Source organism: Rhinatrema bivittatum, chromosome 5, assembly GCF_901001135.1.
Source record: "Rhinatrema bivittatum chromosome 5, aRhiBiv1.1, whole genome shotgun sequence".
NCBI classification, from domain to species: domain Eukaryota; kingdom Metazoa; phylum Chordata; class Amphibia; order Gymnophiona; family Rhinatrematidae; genus Rhinatrema; species Rhinatrema bivittatum.
In genome coordinates, this window is record NC_042619.1 from 233,889,443 (window position 1) to 233,910,306 (window position 20,864).

At 47.9% G+C, this 20,864-nt stretch overlaps 1 protein-coding gene across 1 annotated transcript in view; it reads right to left on the reverse strand.

Moving 5' to 3' along the window:
• The window catches only part of TTC3 (tetratricopeptide repeat domain 3), a 331,906-nt gene that overhangs the window by 61,599 nt on the left and 249,443 nt on the right, over positions 1-20,864 (reverse strand). The window contains exons 37-40 of the mRNA XM_029603249.1: positions 19,584-19,720; positions 19,130-19,198; positions 8,645-8,741; positions 4,529-4,632 (exon numbers count right to left, since the gene is read on the reverse strand). Of these exons, the coding sequence (XP_029459109.1) occupies positions 4,529-4,632; positions 8,645-8,741; positions 19,130-19,198; positions 19,584-19,720 (407 nt within the window). The remainder of the gene's footprint in view (positions 1-4,528; positions 4,633-8,644; positions 8,742-19,129; positions 19,199-19,583; positions 19,721-20,864) is intronic.

A 20,864-nucleotide genomic window follows, 5' to 3' on the forward strand; every position in this document is an offset into this window, starting at 1 on the left:
AACAAGCAATCAGAGCACAGACCGAAACAATTCAGGCAATTTGATAAGATCTGCTTGGACACTGCAACTCTGAATCGATTTTTGTCAAACGAGACAGAGTTGTGTGGATTGCCTATGGTCTGCTGCACACTGAAGATAAAAAGCTAGGGCCCTTTTGCAGTCTAGGGTATGCAGAGCCCGCTTGCCCTGGTGCTAATGAAGCTTTGGAAATAAGGTGGGTAGGTTTATAGACTGATTGAGATGGAAGTCAGTCACCACCTTAGACAGGAACGCAGAACCACCTTATCATGAAAAAAGTTTGTATAAGGCGGGTATGACACCAGAGCCTGAAGTTCGCTGACTCTGCATGCAAAGGTGATCGCGAGCAGGAAGTTAACCTTCTAGGATAGATACCTCAGGTCACAACATCGCAGGGGCTCAAATGAGGGTCTCATCAAGTAGACCAAGACCACATCGAGATCCCACGATACCGCTGGTGGCCTAATTGGAGGCTTGATCTGTAGTAAGCCTCGCATGAAGTGCCCCACCAGCGGTTGTGTTGAGATGGGCGAGCCATCCACCCTGTGATGGTAGGCCCCAAGAGCACTGAGGTAGACCCTCAAGAAGGTGGTCTTCAGGCCAGTGTTGGAGAGATGCAATAGGTAGTCCAGAAGTTTCGAATTGGAACAGGAGAACGGGTCCAAGCTGTGTCTCTCATACAAGACTGTAAGACTTTCTAGTGCAAGGTTTCCTGGACTCCACCAATATCTGAGATACTCCTTCCAAAAGATCCAGGGCCTGCAAAGTCATCCTTTCAACATTCAAGCCGTTAGAGCTAAGGCCTGGAGGTTGGGATGGCGCAACCTGCCCTGATCCTGCGTGATCAGGTCTGGGGAGGTCCCCAGGCTGATTGGCGCCCAGAAGGAGAGATCCTGCAGAAGGGGGAAACCAGATCTGTCATGGCCATTAGGCCGTAATTAGGATCATTGTTCCCTGATCCTGTTTGAGCTTCAGGAGAGTCGTCACTAGTGGAAGTGATGGGTATGCATTTAGTAGGCCGGTGCCCCAATGGTGGGCGAAGGAATCTGATGTCGCTCAAGTGTCTCTCTTGAAGGGGAAGCAAAAAGATCGAGGTCTGAGGTCCCTTAGAGGTCGAAGATTTGATCCACAACCTCTTGTTTGAGGGAACATTCATGGGGGCAGAACAAGTAACTCAGAACGTCCGCCTTTACATTCTCTGCTCCAGGAAAGCACATGGCATGAAGCGTTATGCCCTGGGTTAGTGTGCCCAGGACCAGATCTCGACCGCTTCCTGACAGAGAAGGAACGATCTCGTATGTCCTTGCTTGTTCAGGTACCACATCGCCAACTGGTTGTCGGTCTGAATGAAAACTACCTTGTTGGTGAGGTGATCCCGGAAGGAAGCTCCAGGAAGTTTATCTGACATCGCTCTTCCTGCGCGGACAACTGATCTTGGGTACAGAGATCCACAACATGAACTCCCCAACCCAGGTGGGAGGCATCGGTAGTGAGTGTGATCTGTAGGGACAGAACCTGAAAAGGTATCCTTACTTCCAGATTGGATTGGGTCTCTCACCACGATAAGGACTCTCGAAGTGGCGGTGTGACACTGATGCATACCCCAAGGTCCTGGGTGGCCTGACACCACTTGGACCGTAAAGACCACTGTGCCATGCACATGTTCAGCCGAGTAAAAGGCGTAAAATGGACTGTCGCTGCAATGCGACCCAGCAAGCGCATCTTGCACGCAGAAGCCTGGTAACTTCGAGAGATTGCCCCCACCAAGGACACCAGAGTCAGTGCCCAGTCCCGGGGCAAAAACACCCTGGCTCAGTCCATGTTGAGCCTGGCCCCGATGAAGTCCAGCTGTGGTGATGGTACCAGTTGGGACTTCAGGTTGTTGATCAGAAACCCTACGGTCTCCAAAATCTGGATGGAGGATTGGAGAGACTGCAAGGCCCCATACCTGGTGTCACTCTTGATGAGCCAGTCATCCAGGTAGGGGAAAACCTAAACCTGTACCTGTTGCTTTCTAAGATAGGCACTCACCACCACTAGGTACTTCCTGAAAACGTAGGGTGCAGACGCTAGGCTGAAGGACAGCACCCGAAAATGGAAGAGTTAGTCTCCCACAAAGAATCGAGGTACTTCCAACGGGTGGAAGAGATGGCAATGTGGGCGTAGGCATCCTTTTAAGTCGAGGGAGCAAAGCCAGACCCAATTCCGTAGGAGAGGGATCAGGGCCCCCAGTGAAACCATTTTGAACCATTCCCTTCAAGGAATCTGTTCAAAGCCCTTAGGTTCACTGTAGGACGGAGGCCTCCTGTTCTCTTGGGAATCAGAAATTCCTGGAGTGGAAGCTGGTGCCTCACTGACTTAGTCTGTACCCCCGACAAATGATGGATAGGACCTACTGGTCCGAGGTTATTGCCCACCAGCGGTGTGCAAAAACGTGCAAGCGGCTTCCAACCGGGTCGTTCGTTGCAGGGACAGGCTACTGGCTTAAACTCTCTCCCAACCAGTCAAAACCCCGTGGTGGAGTTCTGCTCGGGGCTGGTTATGGCCGAGGGGCACACGGCTGTCACATGCGTGTTGTAGGCGCAGCACGCTGCAACCTTGCTCTACCTGCTGGAGGATAATTCCTAGGGTGGTAAAAGGGCTGTCTCGAACCCTTCCTTAATGGCTTCTTGCCAGAGGATTGAGGGTTGGAGGTGCTGGCCAACAGGTGCTGGAGGGTTTTGTGATAATCCTTCAGCTGTGCCACTACTTCCTTGATTTTATCTCCGAAAAGATTTTTACCAGTACAAGGGTGGTCTGCAATGCGCTCCTGCACTTCTGGCTAGAGATCCGAGGCCCGAAGCCAAGCCAGGCAGCGGGCCCTTATACCTGCAGCAGCTACCCTTGCCGTCGTTTTGAAGACATCATAAGTAGATTGGACATCATGCTTGTCATACTCCAATCCCTTGCTGAATCACTTTCAAGAAATCTTCTTGCAGCTGCTGTGGGAGGCATTCCACCAGATCTTGAACCTGTTTCCAGAGGTTCTTCAAGTACTGACCCATATACTACTGGTAACATGCTATCCGGGCCGCCAGCATGGACCCCTGGAAGACTTTCCGACCTAGGGAATCCAGGATCCTGTGATTGCCACCTGGAGGGGCTGAAAAATGGGTCCGTACTCTCTTAGCCCTCTTGAAAGCAGATTCTACCACCATGGACTGATGTGGAAGATGGTGGCGCTTAAACCCTGTGGTAGGTTGTACCAAGTAAACCACATCAGTCTTTCAGTTTACTGGGGGCCCGAAATGGGATGCTCCCAGAAGTGGACGAACAGATCCTTGAATATGTCGTGCACTCGTGCATGAGGACTACCATCCTACTTGTCCTGGGAGAAAGTAGAGTTGCTTACCTGTAACAGGTATTCTCAATGGACAGCAGGATGTTAGTCCTCGAATACAGGAGCAGGGGTCGCCGACTCACGTCCCCGGGGCATTGATGCCCCCAATGCCGATGTTGAGGGCTCTGACTTTTGGTGCTGAAAAGTTTATCTATCTTGTCGAGACAAGCGGGATGGCCCTTCGGAGTCGTCTGAGCACAGAAGGTACATCCTTGGACGTCGTGCAATGCCGCCAGGCACAAAATTCAGACCTTGTGGGGGTCCAAGATGGACATGATCCGAGGGCACTGGGGGGCATCAGCGAAAACTTGACAATGCCATGGGAAAAATAATCCGGCATGCAGTCGATGGCGGGGAATGGCCCCGTCGGTAATCGACTGCTAACAACATGAAAAAACGTATTGTGATGCCTAGCCACGAACTCCAGGAGACAGAGGGACCTGGCGCGACTGGGAAGGGGGAAAATGAAATAGTTTTCCATGAAAATAACCATGAACTCAACAGCAGCTATGCAAAAGCCTTGTGGAAAAAGAGACTGAAGAGGGACCCTGCATGGACGCGAGGATAGTGGCATGCTGGGCTTGCTCAGTGTGCCAGTGAAAGTTCTAGAAACTTTGACAGACGTTTTCTGTGCTGGGCTCCATCTGATGATGTCACCCATGTGTGAGGACTACCATCCCCCGCTTGTCCTAGGAGAATATGAGAAGTCACAGCCAAAAGATGCAGCATCACTAGAGCAAGATCACCTTAGTTAAACACACCAGCTCCCTTAATCAACACTAATACATGTCCATTGATGACCAGTTCCCATTTCAGCAGTTACAGAATGGATTTTTCCCAGTCTGAAAGCTGCCCAAGCTCTCTGCATTAATCCTCAGGGTTCCACATAAGGGGAAACTCTTCCTTTAAAGAAACACATTTTACAAAACCTTTTTAGAAAAGTCAAAAGGAAGGATATAACAGCCCTTGACAAAGAACTCCATTAAAATACCTCGCCGTCATGAAAAAATGAATGGACTTACGTATTAGGAATGTCTGCTGTTGCATAGAATATATCTATCTATATATATATATATGTTTTTTAATTACAAAGTTCAACCCACCAGTCAATCAAATCAACCAAAGCCATACCTGCTGGTTTTATTCTGCAGCAACCTAATATTATTTTCTCCTTCAGACACCACACTGTGTAATCTGAAGAGTTCATATTTCTTTCTGTTATGTAGTAGACACACCTGTGGGTAAAACAGAGAAGCAGTTTGTAAAACCTACAGCAATCTGTACCTTCTGGAGTATCATCCAGATTAGTAGCTAGGACTCTCTATCCTCTTGTTCAGTAGGAATGTACATTCGTGCGTCCATTCGTTAGATTTGTTTTGCCATGTTTCACAGCTACCTCGTGTACCTCTATATCAACATAATTCTCTCCTTAAGTTAAGGTTTCCGCTAAGTTCACTTCTTGTTGTTGTTGTTATGAATTCTTGACTTCCATGCTGCTCTTAAGTTTTCCCCCTCCCAGATTTTTCTCCCTTGTTAACATGTATTTTCATCCTTTTGTTCAAATGTGAACCGGTATGATGTCCCTATTAATACCGGTATATAAAAGCCTTTAAATAAATAAATGCATATCTAACAAATGGATGATTGGACACACAAAATGTGTTTTGTGTGCCTAGCGTCCATTCGTTAAATACGCGCTTAGTGTTGAAACAAATCAAACAAACAAATGCACATCCCTATTGTTCAGAACAAGCAGGAAGGCAGCAACACTTCTGCGTTTTTCATTTCCAGAGCCACTTCTAGACATGCAGGGAACACTTCACAAACTTTTATTATTCACTGTTTTATTGAATGATTCATTTTATATAAAAAAACATAAAACAAACAGTAACAAGGACATGCATTGACAGAACAATCCCATAAAAGACAACTTTTTAAAAATGTGTTTCTGTACATAAAATATAACTGAACTTGTTAACCGGTTCCCATATATCAGAGGTGGCCAACTCTGGTCCTCAAGAGCTACAAACAGGCTTGGTTTTCAGGATATCCAGAAAGAATATGAATGGCATAGTTTTGCATACAATGGAGGCAGTGCATGCAAATATCTCTCATCCATATTCATTGCGGGTATCTTTAAAAACCTGACCTGTTTGTGGTTCTTGAAGACCGGAGTTAGCTACCTCTGTAATATATAATGAAAATCCAATTACAAGACTTCAAATTACTTAAAATAATCTTCAAGGTCAGGGAAAGAAGAATATCCACAAGTTTTTAACCCAATATGGATAGCTGGTCACTAGCGAGAAAACAGAGCAAAGTATTACAAGTTGGAGAGACAAATCGGCATGATAGACTAAAGCAGAATTAATTTTATTCCATAATCTATTCCGCAACTTCAAAATAACTGGGTAAGAATAAATATGTTCTAGGTCTCCAATATCGTAGTCACAACGCCAGTCCAAGTCAAAATCCCTCGCTTAAATACATCAAAATTTTGTTTTCAATTTCTCTTGCATTCCTTTTTAAACTAAAAATTGGAACAACATGAAATTACCTTTTGTTTTGATTTTATAAAAAGATGTGGCTTTGTTTGCCAGATCCATTAGGTTTAACATGCAATATTCCTAACAATCAGGCCAATGCAATATCATGCACTGAGCCTAGCACACAGGTTAATGAGCACTTGGATGCATGTTTTGGACGTGCTGGTCTAACTCCCGATGTAATAAGGGTATTAGCGCATCCAAAACGCGCGTCCAAACTGGCACGTAGCTAATAAAACTCATCACATGTAAATGCTATTAACCCCGATACAAAAAAATTATCTTGCGCCCGATGCGCACATTTTAACACAGAAAACAATGTCAGCCCCAGGGCTGGCGTTAAGACTTTACATGCTCCGAGCTGTCTGAAAAACGCCCCATAAAGCCACAAAAAAAAGCCCAAAATGCTGCTTTTCTGTGGTTACTCCTACTTAGTATTGTCCCGATACTAAGTTGGAGGAACCAAAGGAAGCAGCATGAAAAAAAATCTTGTCGGCAGTCAGGTTAGGAAAACGGACACCCATTAATTGAGCGTCTGTTTTCCTAATCCGCACACAGCCAAGTCTCCTGGGCGCCTGATGCCATGGACGTGCTAGGGACACACAATGTATCCTTAGCGTGTCCTTTTTAGCACGGCGGCTCATTTGCCTATTGCATCGAACGCCCAGGAGGGGTGACTGGATACACGTTTTTGCACGCACTTTATTGCATCGGCCTGTATATTCTGAACAGTCAAAGTAAATAGGCTTATTGAAAACCTAATACTTCAATGACAATGCTTCAAACACAAAATTACCACCCAAAACTGTTTGCAAATAACACATCTTCATTTTATTAAAACCATTTTATCCTCTTTATCTCTCTTCAGTGTTCTTCTCTTCCTATTTTTGCCATATACAGGGACTGATTTGCTAATGCTTCTTTCCAATATAAAATTGGAACTGCATAATATGTGTAAAATGAGTTTGTTAATTTGTAGAGTTCTCTGTTAAAAGCAGGATGACTTGTCCATTATGCGTGGGTGATGTCAGATGGTGCTCAACATGGGCCCAGCTCTCAAGCTCAGTAAAACCTTTACTGATCATGTGTGGGATCTCCCATGTGCACTGCCTTGTGAATTCCTCAGTCTCTTCCAAAGCTTAAGCTTTGGAAGAGAGGGAGTCGAGGAACCACATGTGCCACAGCAGCCATGTGTCCAAAGGAAGACAAGGACCAGCCTTGATGCTAGGTTCTGTTGAAGGACAGACTTCATCAGGCCCCCCCAGCAACATTGCTCTTTCAACAGGGAGAAAACACTTTCTTCTGAAGTGAATCTATCCAGGCTGCTATGAACTGAATGAGCCTGAACCAGGTTCGACTTGGCAAAGTTGATCAGGAAACCCAGAGACTGAACGAGCCATATAGTCTTCTCGAGAGCTCCAGAACTCCTAATGGAGATGGACCTATCACCAGCCAATTATCCAGGTATAGGTACATACAGACCCCCTGCTGACAAAATTATGCAACTACCACAAACTACCACAAAGCATTTTGTGAACACCCTCAGGTAATTAAATACAACCCCCCACCCTCCTGACCCCCCCAAGACCTGCCAAAAGTCCCTGGTGGTCCAGTGGGGGTCCAGGAGCGGTCCGGGAGCGATCTCCTGGACTTGGGCCGTCGGCTGCCAGCAATCAAAATGGCGCCGACGGCCCTTTGCCCCCCCTGTGACATAGTAAGGGCAAAGGGCCGTCGGCGCCCTTTTGATTGCTGGCAGCCGACGGCCCAAGTCCAGGAGATCGCTCCCGGACCGCTCCTGGACCCCCACTGGACCACCAAGGACTTTTGGCAGGTCTTGGAGGGGTCAGGAGGGTGGGGGGTTGTAGAAAACTATTTGGCAGATCTTGTGGAGGGGTCAGGAGGGTGGGGGGTTGTATTTAATTAATTTGGCAGGTTTTGGAGGGGTCAGGAGGGTGGGGGGTTGTATTTAATTAATTTGGCAAGTCTTGGAGGGGTCAGGAGGGTGGGGGGGTTGTATTTAATTAATTTGGCAGGTCTTGGGGGGGTCAGGAGGGTGGGGGAAGCTGAGGGATTAGTTTTAAAGGGTCGGGGTGGGTTTTTTGTCTATCGGCTCGGGCGCAGCCGATAAAAAAAAACCCGATCGGGTCGGACGAAAAAAAAAACACAATGTGAATTGGAACCAGAATCAGAACCGATTCCGGTTCACATCTCTATTACCGGTACCTCCTTCTCTGCCTCTCAGATCTCGCACATGCACGTCTGCGCCGCTTCACTGCACTCCTCACGAGCGTGATCTGAGAGGCAGAGGAGGAGGTACCGGTAATAGGATACAAGGGTGGGCCAGAGGGATGCGTTACCGCTCTGATAGTCTTGGAGACAGGGAGGGCTGGGCAAGCAGGGAGAGCTGACCAATCCAAGCAGGATTTGTATACAACAACCAGCCAATCGCCGGTAAGGTACATCGCTTGCCGTGATTGGCTGGTTGTTGTATACTAGGTACCACATACAGTATGGTTATGTAGTGACACAGAAGGGTAGTCTTATATGGCGAGTATATCCCAAACTCTATATTTTAACTGGAAAAGTTGGGGGTCATCTTATACACCCAGTCGTCTTATATGCCGGAAAATACGGTATCTTAAAAGCTCTGCCATGATCCTGCCGCTCCAAACAATATAAAATAATGCCACAGCTTTTTTACCTCTGCTGCAATTGCTCTTTCAGTACTCTCCTTATGAATAGTTTTGCTTTTCTTAATATTCTCTTCAACTTTCATCTTCTTAGCTGCAAACTTATTACTATAAAAGACAAAGAAGAGTTGTTTAAGCTTCAAGTGCTATTTACACGCTAACACACCTACAGACAAGTGCAATACCGGCCCACGGAAAATGGGCGCTCATGATTGCATGCCCGCTCTCCTAACATGCGATGATGCACCTCTCTCCCAGGGTGCCCGATGTAATATTCAAATTGTCTGCCGCGGTAACAAGGAGGCGCTAGGGAAAACTGTGTGCCCCTAGTTCCTCCTCGGCAACAGGCGCCCAGGAGAGGTGGCTGTCAGTGGGTTAGGAAAATGGATGCTCAATTTTACAAGCGCCCATTTTCCTAACCTGTGCACAGTGAGCGTCTCTTTTCTTAAGGGACTGGCACACTTTTTTTTTTTAAGGTTTTTCCTTTTTTGGTTCCTCCGACTTAATATCACCGCAATATTAAGTCAGAGGAACTACAGAAAAACAGTATTTTCTGTTTTTCTGTAAAGCTTTTGGGCTCCTAGAGAATTAACACCTGCTGTGGGGCAGGCGTTAAGTTTTGAAGGTAAAAAATGTGTGCGTCAGGTGCACTTTTTTTTTTTTTTGCACTGGGGGTAATTAGCTAATAGCCTCAAGAACATGAATTTACATGAACTGGTTCTTACCCACTAATTTTCATTCCTGAAGTGCCAAAGATCAGACCAGACAAGTGAATTTTGCATCCCTGCCAGCAGATGGAGGCAGAGAATAAAAACTTTTCAGGCACTGCTACATAACCAAGAATGCCTCCTGAAGTTCCTCAGTATTGACCTGTATCCAAGCCTAGTAGAGCCCTAAACTCAAATTCAATGAACAATGACCCCATCACAGTGATCACGGTTGGGGCCACCTGACGTAGAGCCCTCACATCCAACAGGGACCTGAAAACCTAACAGTCCTAAAAACTCTAACTATATATATTTAAAAATAATAAGCTCTGCAGAACAGTTATCACAATCCTGTCAGTCTTTCGGAACCAGGGGATGGGTCTCTAGACTTATTTGGGGTACTTCAAGAATGAAAATTAGCAGGTAAGAACCATTTTTCCTTTCCAGTTCGTATCCCAGATCAGTCCAGACAAGTGGGATGTACCCAAGCTTCCCTACACTGGGGGGTAGGCCACCGAAAGACCTGCTGTTGTTGCATTGTCCAAGAACACTCTGACCATTCTACTCTGAACCTGTGGAAGGAACTCCACCAATGCCCTGTGCACCGCCCTTGTTTCTAATTGATTGCCAGACCAGGCAGCTTCTTCTGGCTACCACAATCCTTGTGCCGACCTGCAACCTCTGAGGCTGGCATTGTGGTCACCATGACCCAGTCCGGAACCTCCAGATCCACTCCCCTCTCCAAATTGGGCTGAGACAGCCACCACAAGAGACTGGATCTGAAGACCCCTTGCAGCAGTAAAGGCAGATTAAACTCCTCTGACAATGGATTCCAATGGGACAGAAGTGCCCTCTGGAACAGACTCATTTAGGCAAAGGCCCATGGCATCAAATCCAGTGAAGACGCCATAGAACCCAGCACCTGAAGTTGCTCCCAGGCCCTGGGCACCGGCATTCGCAGAAGCCAGACCACCTGCGACTAACATCAGAATTCTCTCTAAGGCCAAAAACACTTTGCCCAATTGGGTGTTGAACCTTGCTTCCCAGTACTCCAAAGTCTGGGGTGGAACCAGGTGACTCTTCCCTAGGTTCACCACCCAGTCCAGAGATTGCAACATCTCTAGTACCCTCCAAACCAACTGATGACATTCCTCTTCTGACTTTGCTCGGAAAAGCCAGTAACCCAGATAAGGATGAACCAGGACTCTTTCCTTTGGAGCCCCGCCGCCATCACAACCATCACCTTTGTTAAAGTGTGCGGCGCTAGATCGAATGGAAAGGCCGAAACTGGAAATGGTGCTCCAGCACCATGAAACAAATTTCTGATGGTGCAAATATGCCTCCATTAAGTCCAGCAAAGCCAAAAACTTCCTTCGATGGACTGCCGCTATAACTATCTGTAACTTCTCCATACGAAAACGGGGCATTCACAGCGCCGCATTCACCATCTGCAGGTCCTTTTTGGGAACCAAACAGTAAAGTGGCCAGTGCAGTAAAATCAAAGACCTCCCTCAACCCTGCTCCGATGATAGTACCGGAACAATTGCGCTCATTGTTGAGGGTGATGCAACGACTTCCAAATGGTTTCCTGCTTACCAGTGTGATACCAGAAAGGCTTCCCTGATGAGGCAAGAAAATTCTAAAGCGTAGCTGTCTCTTATTGATTCTAACACCCATTGGTCCATTCATCTTGATCCACTCCTCATAAAATCATGTTAGGTGTCCCCCAACAGCCTCCCTGAGAGAGTGGACTGACCTGGCTTCATTGCAAAGACCCAGTGGTTCCGGTGCCCTGACTGGAACTATCTCTGAGGTGTCTTTGGGAACCCCGAAAGGACTTCTGCCTTCCTGCTCCTGCGAGGACGACAAAAAGCTCTTGCTGGGACGAAACAGTCTCGTATCCTGAAACCAGGTGTGAGCCGGGAAAGTCTTCCTGCCAGTTTTCCTATCTTCCAGCAGTTTGTTCTCTTAACTTCCCCAAATGCTTCATCAACTGTTCCAGATCCTCTCCAAACAAAAACTTTCCTTTAAATGGAGAAATTACTTACCTGATAATTTCGTTTTCCTTAGTGTAGACAGATGGACTCAGGACCAATGGGATTGTGCTCTCCTGATAGCAGATGGGAGACGGAGTCAGGTTTCAAAGCTGACGTCAACCTACATATACCCGTGCAGCGTGCTTAGCTCTTCAGTATTGTCTTCGAAAAGCCAGTATGGCTATATGCTGCTTAATACTTGATTAAACTTAACTCTGAACTAGTTCAACTGATCATATATATAAAACTTTTGGAACTGGAGACCACCAGTGCACTGAAACAATAAACGCCGACACCTGGGCAACTGCGGATGTCTTGGATTAGAGGTAGGCCATGGCTTACCCATACTTGTTCAGTCTCGAGATTTGATATCAGAGGTTCTCTATTTTTGGAGCAGCTGTGAGCGGGATGCTGAGTCCATCTGTCTACACTAAGGAAAACGAAATTATTAGGTAAGTAATTTCTCCATTTCCTAGAGTGTAGCCAGATAGACTCAGGACCAATGGGATGTACAAAAGCTACTCCCCTATAGGGCGGGAGGCTGCCCGAGGCCCATTTAGTGCTGCCCTTGCGAAGGCTGTATCCTCCCTGGCCTAAACATCCAGGCGGTAGAACCTGGAGAAGGTGTGTAGGGAGGACCATATTGCCGCCCGACAGATCTCAGCTGGCGAAAGCAGCCTGGTTTCAGCCCAGGAGACTGCCTGGGCCCTCGTAGAATGCGCCTTGATCTGTACAGGTAATGGTTTCCCTGCCTCTATGTAGGCAGCATTGACTTCTTTGATCCAGCGGGCTATGGTGGCCAGCGATGCCGCTTCCCCTTGTGAAGAACGAACAGGTGGTCAGTTTTGCACAAGGATTCTGATCTCTTCAGGTATTGCACTAGGATTCTGCCAACATTCAGGTGGCAAAGGAGTCGTGAATCTTCCGAATCCCTGTGCTCATCTGGTGATGGTAAGGATATGGTCTGGTTCATATGGAACTGGAAAACCACTTTTGGAAGGAAGGATGGTACTATACGCATCTGTATTGTGCCCGGAGTGAACCTGAGGAACGGTTCCCAATAGGATAATGCTTGAAGTTCGGAGATACACCGGGCTGAGCATATTGTGATCAAGAACACTGTCTTTAAGGTCAGGAGACTTAGATACAGGGTGCTTGTTGGTCTGAAAGACTCCCCTGCTAGGAAGTCTAGTAGTAGGTTGAGGTTCCATAGAGGCACTGGCCACTTTAGTGGTGGTCGGAGTTGTTTGACCCCTTTCAGGAAACGAGACACTTCAGGATGAGTTGATAGTCTGATACCATCCACTTCGGAACTGAAACAGGCCACTGCTGCGACTTAGACCTTGAGGGAGTTGAGGGACAACCCCTTCTGCATGCCGAACTGTAGGAATTCTAGGATCGTGGGAATCTTGGCTGTCCTCTGGTATGTAAGATCCGTATGTAAGACAGAGATGTGGAGAACTTGCGTGCCCGAAGCAGGGTGTCAAACACGGCTTTTGAGTAGCCGCCCTTCTTTAGGCTAGTCATCTCAAAGGCCATACCGTAAGAGAAAATCGAGCAAGGTCGTTGTGGAAAATCGGTCCCTGCTGAAGAAGGTCCCTGTATGGTGGTAGACGCAGAGGATTCCCCGCCAATAGTCTTCACATATCCGCAGACCATGGTCTTCTTGGCCAATCTGGGACTACTAGTAGGACTAGTCCCCTGCTGTGTTTCTATCTTGTGGATGACCCTGCCCAGGAGTGGTCAGGGTGGGAAGGCGTACAGGAGTCTTTCCTCTGGCCAGGTCTGGACGGGAGTGTCGATTTCCTGAGATTGTGGCTCTCGTCTGCGGCAGAAGAATCTGGGGACCCGGCATTGTGACAAGTTGCTAATAGGTCCATGGCTGAGAGACCCCATCGATTTACTATTAGCCGGAAGGCTGTGTCCGCCAGCGACCATTCCCCCGGGTCTAGGCTTTCTCTGCTGAGGTAGTCCGCAGAGATGTGGGAGGCCGAGATCCCTTGTATTTCCGCCCACTCCATGAGGGGTTCTTATTTCCAGAGACACCTGCTGGCTCTTGGTTCCGCCCTGGCGGTTGATGTAGGCAACGGTCGTTGCATTGTCCGATATGACTCTGATGGACCTCGCCTCGGAGTCTGTGGCTGAATCGTAGGCAGGATAGTCTGACCGCTCGAGCTTCCAGGTGGTTTATGTTCCAACCCACCTCTTCATTGGTCCCATTGTCCCAGGGCCGTCAGTTCCTGACAGTGGGCTCCCACCCTCGCAGGCTTGCGTCCGTGGTGAGGGAGATCCACTTCGGTGTGATAGGTTTACGCCTCTGCTTAGGTGTTCTTCCTGTAGCCACCATTGAAGCTGCTCCCGAACCTCTGTTGGAAGCTGGAGGCGAAGTGAGTAGTAGTTCTGGGACACTGGGTTCCATCATGACAGTAGGAAACGTTGCATATGGGCCCTTGCCCACGGAACAACTTCCAGAGTTGATGGCATGAGGCTGAGAACTTGAAGGTAGTCCCATACTTTGGGGCAGACCGAGGTCAACAGTTTTTGTAATTGACCCATCAGCTTCCTTCTCAGTGGAGGGGAAGGTAGGACCTTGTTCTGTTTTGGTATCAAACCGTATTCCCAGGTATGCTAGTGACTGGGAGAGCTGTAGACAGCTCTTGGCTGTGTTCATGACCCACCCGAGGTCTTGTAGTAGATTCTTGACTTCTGGTAGTCGCATGGTGACTCTCCTCCGAAGGACTTTGCTCTGATCAGCCAATCATCCCAAATAAGGTTGTACCAGGACTCCTGCTTTCCTCAGTGCTGCCACCACTACCACCATGATTTTGGTGAAGGTTCTGGGGGCGGTGGTTAGTCCAAAGGGTTAAGGCCCTAAAAATTGATAATGATGGCCCAGTATCGCAAATCGCAGGAAGCGCTAGTGATGTTGATGGACCGGGATGTGAAGGTAGGCTTCAGATAGGTCCAGGGAGGTTAAAAATTCTCCCGGTTGTACCGCCATAACAACGGAGCGTAAGGTTTCCATGCGAAAAGTGTGGTACCTTCAAGGGTAACGGTTGATGGTCTTGAGGTCCAAGATGGGCCGGAATGTTCCTTCTTTCTTGGGAACGATAAAATAGATGGAATAGTGGCCAGTATTTTGCTGAAGCGTGGGCACCAGAGCTATTGCCTTCAGGCTGAGTAGTCTTGCTAGTGTGGTTTCCACTGCCAGTCTCTTGGAGTGGGAGTGACACGGCGATCTCATAAATTTGTCTGAGGGGATGTTTTGGAATTCCAGAGAGTACCCCTCTCGAATGACAGTTAGGACCCACTTGTCCGAAGTTATCTCGACCCATCTTTGGTAGAATAGGGTAAGTCTGCCCCCTATGTCTTCTTCCTATAGATGAGTTTGCGTCTTCTCATTGTGGGGTACAGCCAGGGCCTGCCCCTGAGCTTGCTCCTCTCTTAATGTGCCTGTTCCGAAAGGACTGAGACCTTCTTGAAGGATGAGGTGCTTGGGACTGTGTATTCTTGTAAGGTTTAAAGCGCTGCAATCCTCTGCTCTTGATTTTTGGGAGGAGCACTGATATGTTCTTTTGTTTCTGTCCTCAGGTAATCGGGGTACTGGAGATTCATCCCAATTGTTGGCTAATTTCTCCAGTTCGCTCCCGAACAGGAGGAATCCTTTAAAAGGCATTTTTGTGAGGTTCGCTTTGGAAGTCGCGTCAGCCAACCAATTCCGGATCCATAATTGTCTTCTTGTCGCCACTGCGGCGGCGACACCCCTTGATGAGGTGCGCACGAGGTCAGCGGTAGCATCGGTGAGGAAGGAGACTGCAGGCTCCATAATTTCTCCGGGCGTGGTTGCGTCTCCGGCGAGGATCAAACAGGAACGTGCCACTAATGAGCAGCAGGAAGCAATTTGTAGCATCATTGCTGATACATCAAAGGACTGCATAAGGATGGCTTCCAACCTTCTATCCTGGGCGTCCTTCAGTGCTGCTCCTCCCTCCACTGGGATTGTAGTGCGTTTTGAGACTGCACAGATCATAGCATTCACTTTGAGGAAACGTAGAATTTCCTTAGCTGTGGGGGTTCCAGCGGGTATAGGGCTTCTAGTGTCCGTCCCCCTTTGAAAGTGGCCTCTGGAGCATTCCATTCCAGGTCAATCAGTTCCTTAATGGGCTCCAGCATAGGAAAATAGCATGAGACCTTATGGAGGTACACCAACATGGGATTCTTCTTTGGTTCCGCTGTGGGCTCCGTGCCTGGAAGGCCCAGTGTCTTCAAAATCTGGGACACTAGGGTTGGTAATTTGTCCTTGTGGAAGAATCGGAGCATGGTCCGGTATGGCTCCATCCTTGGGGGAATTTCTCCTCCTTCCAGGGAGTTGGTTTCGTCCTCTGAGGTATCTGGATCCATCAGAGAGGCTCTTGGTTAGGAGAGGCATGTCTTGAGAAGCCTGGGAGGTGCTGGGAAGGGCTTGTGCTTCCGGCCGGGTTTGAGTCAGGTGGGCAGCAGAAGCTGGTTGTGCCTGGACAAAGGTTTGCAGCCCTTTGAAAAATTCCACCCAAGAGAAGGTTCCTGGGTCCATGTTGATCCCAGGAGGGGTTGTAGTGGTAGCCCTGGAGGAATTTTCCTGTGGGGGCGCAGAGTTGGAAATACTTAGATCCGGGATGCCATCATCAGTGGTTCCAGATCCCTCTCCTGGCTGTAGAGGGTTTTGATTCTGTTCACCCTGGTTCTGTTCGCACTGTTGGCACAGGAGGGATTCCAATCCAGGCTGCACGGCTCTTAAGTGGCAGGCTGGGCAAAGGAAGGGGCCCTTGGCTTTCTTGGATGGCGGCGCCATAGTTTGTGCGCTTTAGGGCTTAAAAACTCGCCCATGTGTGAGTTATGTGCGCGGATGCGCTTGGTCATACAAGTGCGCACAAGTTATGCGTGCGGGTAATGGAGTTTGTGCCGTGGCACAGTTATGTGCCCAGTTGTGCGCGTCGCTGTGCGCACAACCCAGATATGCACGCCATTGTGCGCTCACCCCATAGATGAGCGTTTAAGTTAGGCGCTTTGGGCCTCCAGCCTGCCCCGTGTGTACCGCTGGTTGAGGGGGGGAAAATGGCGCCGACGACCCCGAAGGCAAGATGGCGACACCCCCAGAGGGTCTCCACGTGTGTGGACCCTAGTACCAAATCGGGGCCTGTCCAAGGAGAGCTGCTCAACCCAATTTTAAAGCCTCGTCGGAGGAAGGACGGTACGGCTATTCGAGCCTTGGATTACCTGGTCTCGGCGCTTACCGGTTTGCGTGCCGGGCGGTCTCCAGCTGCAAGGTGAGAGGGAAATACCTTCACTGCCGTGCTCGAATCTGCACCCGCTGCCTTTCAGCCACCCTGGGGGGCTAGGTCCACGCTGGGATTCGGCCGTCTAACCAAGGCTCACCTCTGAGGGATATCGAGAATCAACCTCAGGAAAGTCTCAACTGGGGGAGGGACAGTTAGGTTTCACCGTAGGAGAAGTGGGGTTCTCTTCTTAAGGTAAATTTTCTTTCTTCTTTCTTGCTGTAAATGTAACACTATTCTGTTTGGGACAGTGTCCGCATCTGCTATGGAGACTGAGAAATACTGAAGAGCTAAGCACGCTGCACGGGTATATGTAGGCTGACGTCAGCTTTGAAACCTGACTCCATCTCCCATCTGCTATCAGGAGAGCACAATACCCATTGGTCCTGAGTCCATCTGGCTACACGCTAGGAAAAGGAAGATTACAGAGTTGAGACCTGAACCACATATCCGCCGACCAATTCCATAACCAGAAACGTTGGTTGCTGATACTGCCATAACCATACTCCTGGCTGAAGTCATGATCAAATCATGCAATGCGTCAGCCATGTATGCGACCCCGGCCTTAACCTGGTCCACCTTCCTAGTGTCGCTGGAATCGGTTAAAACCTTCTCTTGAGATTGTCTGCACCCAGTGTAAACAGGCCATTTGCATAAGGCTACCACAGATCACTGCCCATAGACTCAAAGCCGAGACCTCAAACATCTTCTTCAGCTGTATTTGCAGCTTATGATCTTGAACATCCTTCAGCGCAGCCAACCCTGCCACTGGAATGGTCATCTTCTTGGTGACTGCCAAAACCGCAGAATGCATTTTAGGCAAGACTAGCAGTTGCAAAGCATCTTCCGTTAAAGGGTATAACTTTGCCATTGCCCTGGTCTCCTTGAGCTCCGTTTCTGGAAAATCCCATTCCCAGTTCACCAGTTTTTTTTTTTGTTTTTTTTCTTAGGCAGCAGAAAGGCCTTTGGATGGGCCTTGCAGCCTACCCAGCTCGGTATCCACCCTTTCATTATCCACCTCCTCCTGAATCTCCTTAATACCCAGCTCCTTTAGCACCTGGGGAATAAGGGGCTTCAACATCACTTTGTGGAACAGACGAACCATACATGGGTCATTGCCCTCTGCAATCAGAACCTCGTCTAGGTCCATAGGATCCTTGTCCCTGTCACGGTTCCTACCCGCCATGTCACCTGCCAGGTGGTCTCCAGGATCATCCCCCAGATCAATACCTAGCCCATCCTGTGAACCATCTGATTCCTCAGATTCACCGCCCCTATCAGGATGGGCAAGGCCCAAACGGTGAAGCAGGTCCCCCGATCCTCTGTTCGATGGTCATTGTGGCTGATGATTCAGCGACTGTTTGCCCCCTGCACTTTTCCTGGCCAGATAGACCTTGTGCAGAAGCAAGACAAAATCTGAGGTAAAATTGTCCACATCATCATCCCATTTATCTGGCACGGGTCCCTCCGCTTGAACATCCTCCCCCGATCATCCAACCGGGTCTGGATTGCAGGTGAAAGCGGGGGAGGGGAATCCCTAGGCTCCCAAGAATCTGCTTGTCTCTTGCTGCGTGGCTTCATCCTGCCTGTCAGGCTGCAAACACCTCGGGGTTTCCCTGACAGGGCCTTGAGAGCAAGTGGCTCTTCTAATGCTAATGTGCCCTCGGAGATTCCTTCCCCTCCCCTAGCACATTCCCGGAATAGTGTGGCTGAATCAAATCAAACACGACTGGCGTCACAGGCCCGACAGTTCCCCATGCTTGGAGGTCGCTGACGGCGCTATTACACTTCCACACAGCTGAGACTGTCTGTCATGTTAAAAAGTCAGCCTCATCGTGGCATGAAAGCGCCAGAGTACACAGCCCCGGATGCATAGTCCAATGGCCGGCCATTCACGCCTCCCTTGCTTTTTTTTTTTTTTTTAAGACACAGCGGCCATGAAAGAATAAACCCCAGGCACAACAAATAAAGTACTTCCCTGCTGCTAGGGCCATCCTCAGGGAAGAAGCCTTCAAGAGGAAAGAGGAACCAGGACCCCTGGCTTTCAGACCCCTGCATGTTGCGGGCTAAAGCCGCTCAGGATTGCCAAGCCCCTGCTTGCCCGGCTTAACCTGAGGGATGGTCCACAAAGCTACCTAACACCTCTCGGAGAGTCTCCTGAAATTCTTTTCTTCTCTCTAAACTAATCTAAAACTTTCTCTCTCTTTCCTTTTTTCCCCCCCCCCTATCTCAGACTGCAGGTTTGCACCTCTTCCATCTGCTGGAGACAGAAATAACGAGGGACTGCAGGTAGCACTCAGTTATGTAGTAGTGCCTGAAAAATTTCTATTCTCTGACTTCATCTGCTGACTTCATCTGCTGACATATCAGTCCCATTTGTCTGGACTGATATGGGGTACAAACAGGAACACAACTACTTATGTCATTCATTCATTTACCTGATCTCTAGAAATTCAGCTAAATACTTTATATACTGTTGCTCCTTTTCGTCAATGTTTCGCAAGTACCTGGAAGGGGAGAAGAGGAAAACTGCATTTATCCACGCGTATCTTATCTTTGGAAGATCATTCGTTCTTTTTAGATCAGGATAAAAATAGTGTATCAGCGGGTTTTGAAATCTTAAGCAAAGATCAGTTACCAACAAATCAGAGCAGAACACAAAAGTTTGTCCCGTCTCTTCAGGCTGCAGAAACCTAACATTTCAGGCATAAAAATTATTTTGACTCAAATGAAAAGATGAGGATGTAAAAACCTTCCTATTCACAAAATCTTTAAAAAAAAAAAAGCATCTGGTCCTGAATGGCACAGTGCAGTATGGGGATGAAAGGCACAGACTTTAATAAGGAATCCCCTTCAACCAAAATATATGGATTTTAATGGACACTCACGCTTCATTGGCTTCTGTAAGCATTTTTAATGTTATTTTTTATAACTTTTAATCTTTCTTGATTTTCTCTCTTTTCTTGTTGCCATTTTTTTAACCTCGTTTTCCAAATCTTGGTGAACCAGTCTAGCTCAGCTTTTGATATCTGTAAGAAAAACAAAATTATCTGTAATATTTTTTCAATGATCTCCTTAACATTTGAGATTAGCACCAAGCTTTTCTGCAGAACAGGAAAAGAGAAGACAAAAAAAATTATTTTTGAAAGGCAAATTTTTGTGCTTTCCATACGACCAGACCCAATATTCAACCAGGGGAGAGACGGTGCCTGCTACTCTTAATAGATTTCTGAGCTCCAATTGTGTCCTCTTTGGCTCTTCTTCCCAGGTCTTCCTGCTGTTTTATCCTAACATATTTCTCCATTTTACATTTTGGGGTGCAAAAAGCTGTGAATCATCTAGTATAGCCAACCTTTGCTTTCAACACAGTCCAAGTCTACTTCTCAGGTTTATGTACTGTCATTGCACGTTTCTGTGGGAATGACCATCATCAGCACTGTAGCACTTGCAGCATTCCCTGATATACTGAGATTCACTGTTGCAAGAGGGGGCTTCCAAAACCCTTTCATGTACTTATTTCTCCTTGGAAGTGAAATTAAAAAAGCATTACAATCCCATTTCTATTCAAACTGCCAACTGAATTAAGTATGCTTTTTTTTTTTTTTTTTAACCAGCACTGCTGCTCCGAGTGGTCTGAAATCCAGGCTCCCGCACTCCCCAGAAACTAACCAAAGGTGAAACCAAGCAGGTTGGTGCTGGCCTGGTACCATCTAGCAAGGCCACAGAGACACAGACAACTGGATATTAGGGTAACAGCACTGCTGGTTTTGGCAGCAATTTAGATTATTACAAAGCTTGGAGGTAAGACAAGGAGGGGGAAGCTGGGTGTTGGATTAAATAAGGAATCCATCCAGGATGGTAGAAAGCCAAAGTGAAGAGTAAAGACCAATATCCTTACTGGTGGGTTAAGCTTCTGAAGCTGGGATATAGCCGTAGCAGCATAGGCCAGAAAAGATAGGCAGAATGTATGGGCCAACTGGTCTTCATCTGCTGTCATTTACCAGATTACTAGAGGCAGCACAGCAGGAACAGAGACCCTAAGATCATCCTGGCTTTCTTTAGTGGAAGGGTGGGAAATCTGAAGTCATGGATGGCTCCCCTGTATGCAATTACAAGATGCACAAAGATTCCAGATTTACTCTGTCTTTTGATTTCCTCTGATCCCTGTGTTAG